This window comes from Hypanus sabinus, chromosome 21, assembly GCF_030144855.1.
Source record: "Hypanus sabinus isolate sHypSab1 chromosome 21, sHypSab1.hap1, whole genome shotgun sequence".
Classification (NCBI taxonomy): domain Eukaryota; kingdom Metazoa; phylum Chordata; class Chondrichthyes; order Myliobatiformes; family Dasyatidae; genus Hypanus; species Hypanus sabinus.
Window position 1 is genome coordinate 58,882,561 of NC_082726.1, and position 9,829 is coordinate 58,892,389.

Here is a 9,829-nt window from a genome sequence, read left to right on the forward strand (position 1 = left end):
TATTCAACAATGGTTTCAGTTCTAGAATTTCCTACATTACATTTACAATATCAGCAAAGCTCAGTTTATCTGGTTTGGTTGGAGCAGTTAAACTTCAAAACAAACTGTATGCCTTTTAAATCCAATGCACTCCGCAAAACTGGTACTCATTTCTCACTGGTTATTTCATTTGCTTTAAAATACTGCTCAATCCTCTCTGTATATTATATCCAGTTATCCTGTTGTGTAATCAAACATGTCAATATTTCTGATGTGGCCAGCTATTTCTGCTCTTTATTTTTATGATTATCATCTGGTATTTACTGTTTATTAAATGTCTGCCTTTTTCCCCCAAAACTCTATGGTCTTTGTTCTGGAAGAAGCACAGGTTTTTTTATTCGACAGTTTCTCACTGCGCTTTATGAAAACTTGAATGACTCGCTACACTTCAATAAATAAGTAATCTTTGATTAGTTTAAAACTTCCTCGCCACCATGTTATATTTTGTAACTCCAAAACAAAAACTAATAATGAAAAAGCCAATAATGCGAGTCTAACCTGGTGTTTACTTTAAGCAGGGCATGCCTGTATCAGGTGGAAGCATCATGACATATGCAATTCACTTATTGTTACATATAACCCATAATGATCTATTTAAATGAGGAGTGTTTAATCAAATACATTTACAATATTACTAAAATGTTAAATACACAGATATATTAAGTAATATATTTTCTAATATATTAATGAGGAAGGTTATCAAACAATGCAGCTGGATTTAGATCAATTAGAAATTTGGGTGGAGAAATGACAGAGTTTAACCCGGACAAGTATTAAGTGGTGCATTTTGGGAGGTCAAATGCAAGAAGACAGTACAAAGCAAATGGCAGGTCACTTACAAGCACTGGAGTCCACAGTTCAAAATAAATTTATTTATAGAAGGGTGCAAGTGGGATAAGTAGGACTAATACCACTTGGCAAGCAAAGAGCCTCAGATTGAGGCTCACTAAATGGAGTTACGGCATAAAAAATAATTTAGAAAACGTACTGTAATTTGACATTTTGAGATAGACAATTCTAAAAACATTTAATTCTTCCTTTTGGCCAGTACCACATGTACGACTTCAGAGAGAAATGTTCTGCTCTATTCAACTGATCTGTCAATTAGACCAACCTAAAATGCAGGATAATGAATGAAAATAAATACAAAGAAATTTTCACATACCATTAGCTAAGCATTCAGCTAACTGCTTAAACTTGCAGTTAGAACTCACATTTAATGGATCCAGCCAAAGAGCATCAGAAAGTAATTGCAGAATTGCACCGAGAGTCAACATCAACCCTGAAAGAATCAGCACATTCAGGGAGGAAATAGGTTATGATAGGGGGAATGGCCATGAGAAAAAAACACAAGGTATAGTTTTAAGAGCTTGAGAGAGTGCATTACCTCCACTCATCTAGAAATGCATTAAGTGCAGAACTAAAACATTCACAGATGGTTTAGAAAGTCATTTTGAAAGGCTAATTTTGATTTGCTGTAGATCATCCAAAATCTGGATACATGGCTCAGCTGGTAAAGCTTGGCTTTGAACAACATATGTGCATACGGTGTGAATAAGAGTACAAGAGGAAGAAATCATTTCAAATTTATAAAAACACAACCTTCAATGAATATTGCACATCTTCAATCTAAGTACATGTATTGCAGTTACAGACCTATTTGAAGTGTTATTTTAAATTGTCACCATTGTCAGCAAAACAGGAAAAATGAGCAGGTTAATATACATGGCAAGGTAAAAATTAATGAAAACAACAAAGAAACCAGGGTATAAGATTCATTACTTAAGATGAAAACTGATTAAAAACAATCAAGAAAATAAATCCACATTTGGCTGTAGAAGAAACTGGGAAAAAACTAGTACTACAGTAGTAATACTGCGAGCTATTACTAACTCACAGTAATATAATTCACTGCAGTTCAAGAAATCGAGCATTTTAAAGAGCTGTCTACACATCCTTTACATCATACATCATCTTTGCCTTCCTTTTCCAAGAATAAATCTTCATTAAATGTAAATTTCATCCTTGCATCTCAACACAATAAGCACAACTGTGTGAGCTTTGCATCTTTGTGATGTCTTAACAAAGGATGTCTTATGGTTAGTAGCAATGGTCCCCTGAACTTCCAGACATTGCTAACAAGGCACTTCTGTTACTGTGCCTGAGAGGTGCTGATTTTTGATATTGTGCCTCACTGATGCACATACAGAATTTATTCTTGCCAAACCAGGGAAGTTTAAATTCAGGAAAAAAACAGCCAATAAAAAATACAACAACCTATGCTCAGTTTGTTTAAATGAGACACATGTCTGAAAGAGTAACTGAATTGCATAAGCAAACATTAAAGATTATCAAACATGTAGCCACAGTAGGTTGTAAAATGTCTTAGGAGATGGAAGAGCAAAGAGGTTCAAGGAGGAAATTCTAGAGATTTAGAAGCTTGGCAAGTGATAGTACTGTAGCTAATGGTGCAGCAATTAAACTCAGGGATAGGCAAAAGGCCAGAATTAGAGCAGCAGAGCTGCAGGAGATTTCAATGACAGAGAGGAGAAACATCAGAAAGGATTTGAAGTGCTATTTCAATTCAGGCTTTTAATAAACATTCTTTTCTAATTGCTCCACCTTTGGAGGCTGTGTTACAGCTTCCAACAGCCCAAACTCTGGATTTCCCTACCTAAACCAATTCTCTTTTCTTCTCCATAAACCCAGAGCAACAAAATGCTAGATGAACTCCAGCAAGTCAGGCAGTTTCTATGGAGGGGAATAAACAATCAACATTTTGTGCCAAGACCTTTCTCAGGACTCTTAAACTTTAAACTCTTTGATCATCTACCCAAGTACCTTCTAAGGCTTTACAGCAATTCAAGCATGTTTGTATTTACTTTGAGCCTTGTATTTTTTTTAAATTTTATTTTATTGAGATACAGATCAGAGTAGGCCCTTTTGGCACTTCAAGCCACACTGCCCCTGCACCACCTGGCTTAACCTTAACCTAATCACAGGACAATTTACAATGACCAATTAACCTACCAACTGATAGATTTTTGGACTGTGGGAGGAAACCGGAGCATCCAGAGGAAACTCAGCGGTTACAGGGAGAACATACAAACTCCTTACAGACAACAGCAGAAATTGAACCTGGATCATTTGTACTATAAAGTGTTGAGCTAATCATTGTGCTACCATGCTGCCCCAAATCTTTTATGCATAACTTTTTGATATCATCTATGGTTCAAAAAGCACATTTTTGTCAGATTAATATTTTCTCAAATATCTGCAAAATTATCAGCAACTACAAGAGCAATTAAAACAGGGAAGCAAAAGTAATTCATTTTAACTTAAGGAGACAATATACATTTCTATTAAGTCTGCTGTTGAAGGTTGCAAAATGACTATCTGTAAATTCATTTTGTGGCTTCCCTGTAACAGGAGAAATGCTCATATAAACTGCATATGGTTAAACACTGTGGTTAATCTGTGGTTCAAGCCAATGATGGAAGGAAATGTTAGTGCTCTGCAGAGTAAGTGTCAACTACACTGCCCAGAGTGTCTCAGATTGACTTTTTTAATTAGAACAACGTGCATCGGGCTGAATCATCGACTTTGTCAATCCCTCTCCCTAAAAATGTTGTCCAAGCATTTCTAATATTTATTTCATTTTTAATGCCCCAATACAACTTCTGGTCAGTGCAGGTTTATTTCTCAGTTGCAGTCAGCAGCAAAAAGCTCTGGATCAGACTTGAACTATCAGTGGACCACTATTTATGAAACCCTGCTGATGATTTTCAGGCTAAAAATCACTATATCCCTAAACAAACTACTCTTGAAAATCTATGCAATGCTTTAAGTAAATGATTTCTTGTAATAATATTATAGGACTTCATATATCTGTAGGGATAGATATGCTACAATATGAACAAAGACAAATATGAGGTGCTGCAAAATCATGCCACTATATTCACTGATGTACCACTTTCTATGCAAAATACTTCAGAAGGCTTTTCTTTGCAAAGGCATTAGGATAGATTGCTCCTGATCATTATTTACTTTGAGGACAAAAGAAAACTTGTATGATCACCCAGGTAGGAAGTGAAGGCTAAATCTCAAGTCATTCATTAGGACTTTCAGAAATTCTGACTCAAACTCCTGCTCTCTCCTACTTAGAGGTTCCTTTTAAACCAACACCATTGACCAAATATTGACCTGGTATCTCTTCTGCTTAGTGCAAATTAGAATGCTCAAAACATATGGAAGATGCTGATGTTATTAAATGATGCAATGTTGGGGTGAGCAGAGCGTCCAATCTGGGCAAAACGACTACTCATACATGTACCTGAACTTGAGTAAAAAAAGTTGAAAGATGAGGAATTTATTTTGGCACATGGCAATTTCTTATCTGTTGCACGTTTAGCTTTAAATACTGCAAAACTCTTTTTACCAATGCAATAGAAAGGGGTATACTGAACAGAATATACTTTAGAGACTTAATTCTAATGGTCAATTGCATTTCTCATTTACTTTACCATTTAAAAAATACTCAGCCAAATTTATTTGCTTGAAGATGGAGATAATAGTGAAGATCTATCCCCTTCTTTTATCCAAATATTTTTAAACCAAGAAACTTTGAAGCTCAATTCCTGGTGATTATATTACTCCACTCCATCGATAGATTTGGTAATTCTAATTGCATTCACACTGTTTCTGTATATTCTGAAAACTTCCCGTTGCTCTAAATGCCACACTTTCAAATCTTATAATCCCAAATCTATTGTACAACAGTTATTAAATATACTTAATTGCAGTAGTTACATAGTAGGATTTACTTTTGTAGCAAAAGCTTTTTAAGAACACAAGGAAGTAAACACGAGCATGCCAGGAGTGATTTTAAACCTGCTCTGCTATTCAACAACTATTTACTACACTATGCATTGGCAATTTGCATACTGTATCCTCAAGGATCAAAGAGAATCCATAAAACTCAGCTTTTAAGAGTACTGAAAATGCTCAGGGTAGGAAATTAAAACATTTACACCATACTATTTATGAAATGCTCTTCATCGTAGCCTGAAGACAGTGTTCTGGACTCCACTGAAAGGAATCAGCCTCTTGGCATCTCTCATGAACACCCCTCAAATTCTTGCACACCTCAATGAAATCATATTTTCTCAACTTCACTGAGCATAGGCCAAATTTCCTTAATCACTCTTCACACAGAAGATCTTGTGCATCTATATGGCACACAGTAGTATAGAGACTAGACACTGTAGATTTTTGCATGTATGGAGTCTCAAAACAGTAGTGTTCTTAATACAGCCACACTAAATTCCTGCAAATTCAACGAGGCTTACTCTTGTACTCCACCTCCTTATCCTTTGCAACTGCCATTCAGCAGGCCTACGGCTGATCTGTGACTTAACTCCATGTAGCCATCTGTTCACCAAAATGCTTAATAAATTTGGTTAAATTAGCATCAAGAACCATTTTTAGCAGTTCCAAATTTCCACTATTTTTTGTAGCTTCACACCTGAAAGTATTGGGTCTAAATTATAGGCCACATTCCTTAGTCTTATAAGAATGTATTTCTCTTAATCAGTTTTGAGCAAAGTACCCTTGCGCCTTCCATACTGTTGTAATATAACACCAACTTTTACTAAATCACTGAAGTATACCAAATCAGTTCTGTGTAAGTCAAGATTTCACATTTCCAAAAAGCTGTATTAAAACAAATTAAATTAAAGGTTAATCAATTTGAAATGTTCACTGGTTTCCCCCTCCTGTCCTGAATACAGCATTTTGTTTATAGTTATCAGATTTACAGTGTCTGTGGTGGTATTTTAATTTTACACTAAATCAAAGATTTAAAATAAACCAAGAATGAATGACACTTTATGTAGCGGCACTCTCATTCCCTCAACTATTTTTCATACTGCATTGTGTGTTGTTTTGATTATAAGTTGTAAAATTTGATTAGGTGGTGCGAAATTAAATACACATCTTAATAATGGAAATATGAACCATGTTAAGTTTATCTGAATAAAGACTCTTTCTGCATTATTGAAGCCTCTTGAGGCAATGAATACAATGGGACACTGTACTGAATTACCCAGTAACTGCATCTAACTTGGCAAATGAATCATTTAAAATGGAGCTGGCCAGTTCTTTCCATCTTGATTTTACATCCTCTTCCCATCTAAAACTTTTCAGGGTAGCATTTTCGCAAGAAAAAAAAAACAAGTTATCATTTTTCTTTTCTCTGCCCATTCATCACTTTAATTCATAAAAACATTTAGTAATAAAGCAAAGGGAAAAATACTAGAAAACTAAAATGATAGATGAAGGGTGCTTGGATTTTATTTCAAGTCAAAAGGAAATACTATATTTAAAGTCGTCTTCAGAAGAATACTAAAATATAAATCTACAAAAGGTCTTTAAAATGAAATTAAAAGAGAATAAAACCCGACTTATTTGTATCTCGTCTCCACCGTGCGGCAAAGCCTGACAACCAGCCACAGATGCACCGCCACGGCTAGTCGGCACACACAAACTTCACGCCGTACGAACTCCCACCCCTATTGCCTAGCAACGACAGCCAAAACCAATCAGGATGCTGAGCACAACATCAATCAAGCCTTCCAATTTACATTTATCAGGTTAGGTTGCATGAGCATACAGCCATGGAGACGGCGCAATTCCTCAGCGGACGGCAAGTCCTTTCCCGACCTACTTACCCAGAATATCAGATTTAAGAACACCAGTACGGTTTTGGATGATGTTATCCCACACTGACCCATATTTGCAATGCGAGTTTGTCGTGATCTTGTCCTCGACAACCGCCCTGTGAAGGTTCGGTTGTTGCTCGGCACTCTGGCCTATCGCCCCCTCAACTCCCGACGACCACTGACAAGTGCACACGACGGCACCCGGAGTCGGGAACGACCCAGCCTCCCACGTGACCTACGCGTCACCGAGGCATTACGTCACCGTTTACGTCCCGGCTGCTGGTTGTCTGTGATACCTTCGTGCGTCAAAACTGTGCCCCAACCGCATCTGCTGCAGGTCGGGCGGCGCCTGCGGAGACAGAATCAATTAACATTTCAACAGGTTTTTTATTAATTCTATTATGGTTATTGCATTCACTGAGTATGCCCGCAAGAAAATGAATCTCGGGGTTGTACATAGTGACATACATGCACTTTGATAATAAATTTACTTTCCACTTTGAACAGGTGTAGTAACAACATTTAAAAGACAGTTGGAACGACATTGCAAAAGTTTAGAAGGTTATGAACCAACGGAACTAGCTTGGATGAGGCATTTGCGCGAAGGGCCTGTTCTAACTCTCTGACATTAAGAAAAACTCAGTAGGTCGAGCAGCATCTGTGGGAGGAAACGAACAGTTGACATACATTCTGAGGAAGGGTCTCGACCTGAAATATCGACTATTTGTTCCCCCAGTAGATGCTGCCGGACTTGCTGAGATATTCCAACACTTTGCATTATGATGGTCAACAATTAATTTTGTTGTTCCACGTACCAGCATCTCCAGACCCCTGTGTCAGTGATTAACATTTCAGGTTGATGGTATTTCATCATGTCACCAACTGAACCATTCAATGCTTTTCTCTACCTAGATGCTGCCTGCCCTGCTGAGTACTGCCAGCATTTCCTGTTTTTTTTGGTGAGAACAACAAGGAGAGTGTTGAAGGCACAAGAGACTGCAGATGGTGGAGTCTGCAGCAACAAATAAGAAGCTGGATGAATACAGTGGGTCAGGGAATGGACATTAAACGTTTTGAGTTGAGACCCTTAAGCTGGACTGGAAAATAGAAAGGAAATGGCCAGTATAAGGAGGTGAAGGGAAAGAACAAGTGATTGATGGATCGAGGTGAAGGGTCATAAGGAAAGAGAGGAGGAGAGAGTAAAAGTTGTGATAGACACTGGCAGGTGATAGGTCTGGTCCTTGTGCTTACATTCTAAATTGGAGAAAGGCCAATTTTGATTGTATCAGAAAGTATCTGGCAAGTGTGGATTGGAAGAGGTTGTTCTCTGGCAAAGGTGTATTTGGCAAGTGGGAGGCCTTCAAAATTAAAATTTGAGAGTACAAAGTTCGTATGTTCCTGTGGGAATAAAAGGCAAGGATAACCAGGTTTAGGGAACCTTGGTTTTTGAGAGATATTGAGGCCCTGATTAAGAAAAATAAGGAGGTGCATAGCAGGTGTAGGCAGGCAGAATCGAATGAGGTACTTGAGGAGTATAAGAAATGCAAGAGTATACTTAAGAAGGAAATCAAGAGGGGTAAAAGAAGACATGAGGTTGCTGTAGCAGACAAGGTGCTACAAATATATTAAGAGTAAAAGGATAACAAGGGACAAAATTGGTTTTCTGGAAGATCAGAGTGTAATTAATCTATGTGTTGAACACAAAGAGATGTGGGAGATCTTAAATGGATGTTCTGTATTTGCTCGGAAGGCGGGCACAGAGTCTATAGGTGTGAGACAACACAGCAGTGAGGTCACCCTCTATACAGATTACAGAGGAGGAGCCCATTTTGTTATGAGGTAAATTAGGATGGATACATCCCCAGAGCCTGACAATGTGTCCTCTCAGACACTGTGAAAGGCTAGTGCAGAAGCTGCAGAGTCCCGAGCAGAGATTCTTAGCCACTGGTGAGGTGCGGGAAGATTGGAGGATAACTAACATTGTCCTGTTGTTTAAGAAAGACTGAGGTTGGGGAGCCTGAAATTAGTAGTGGGAAAGATATTGGAAGGTATTCTAAGGGACCAGATATATATGTATTTCGATGAACAGGAACTGATTATGGATAGTCAATATGGCTTTAGAAACATAGAAAACCTTCAGCACAATATAGGCCCTTTGGCCCACGAAGTTGTGCCAAACATGCCCCTACCTTAGAAATTACTAGGCTTACCCATAGCCCTCTATTTTTCTAAGTTCCATGTACCTATCCAAAAGTCTCTTAAAAGTCCCTATCGTATCTGCCTCCACCACCGTTGCTGGAAGCCCATTCCACATACTCACCACGCTCTGAGGAAAAAACTTACCCCTGACATCTCCTCTGTACCTACTTCCAAACACCTTAAACCTGTGTCCTCTTGTGGCAGCCATTTAAGCTCTGGGAAAAAGCCTCTGACTATCCACACAATCAATGCTTCTCATCATCTCATACACCTCTATCAGGTCATCTCTCATCCTCTGTCACTCCAAGCTTTGCGTGTGGTAGGTCTTGACTAACTAATCCTATAGGGTTTTGTGAGGAAGTTACTAGGAAAGTTGATGAAGGCAAGATAGTGGATGTTGTCTACGTGGATTTGAATAAGTCCTTTGATAAGATCCTGCATGGGAGGTTGGTCAAGAAGGTTCAGTCGCTTGGCATTCATGATGAGGTAGTAAATTGCTTTAGAGATTGGCTTCGTGGGAGAAGCCGGAGAGAGGTAGTACATTGTTGCCTCTCTGACTGGAGGCCTTTGACTAGTGGTGTGCTGCAGCGATCGGTGCTAGGTCCATTGTTACTTGTTATCTGTATCAACAATCTGGATAATAATGTGGCTTTGGCTACACATTAGCACAAAATTTGTCAACTCGCAGTTAATCCCTGAATGTCAAATCCATTCTAAGCTGATGAAGGGTCTCGGACAAAACATCGACTGTTTATTCCCATCTATAGATCCTGCCTGACCTGCTGAGCTCCTCCAGCGCTTTGTGGGTATTGATCCAGATTTCCAACATCTGCAGTACCTCCTCTTGTGTCCTGTTTGTGAAGTTTCAAAAC

At 38.4% G+C, this 9,829-nt stretch overlaps 1 protein-coding gene across 1 annotated transcript in view; it reads right to left on the reverse strand.

The window, feature by feature from the left end:
• The window catches only part of LOC132379095 (tetraspanin-3-like), a 63,151-nt gene extending 56,148 nt beyond the window's left edge, over positions 1-7,003 (reverse strand). The window contains exon 1 of the mRNA XM_059946657.1: positions 6,768-7,003. Within this exon, the coding sequence (XP_059802640.1) occupies positions 6,768-6,830 (63 nt within the window). The 5' untranslated portion in view covers positions 6,831-7,003. The remainder of the gene's footprint in view (positions 1-6,767) is intronic.
• Between the last annotated feature and the right edge of the window lie 2,826 nt (positions 7,004-9,829).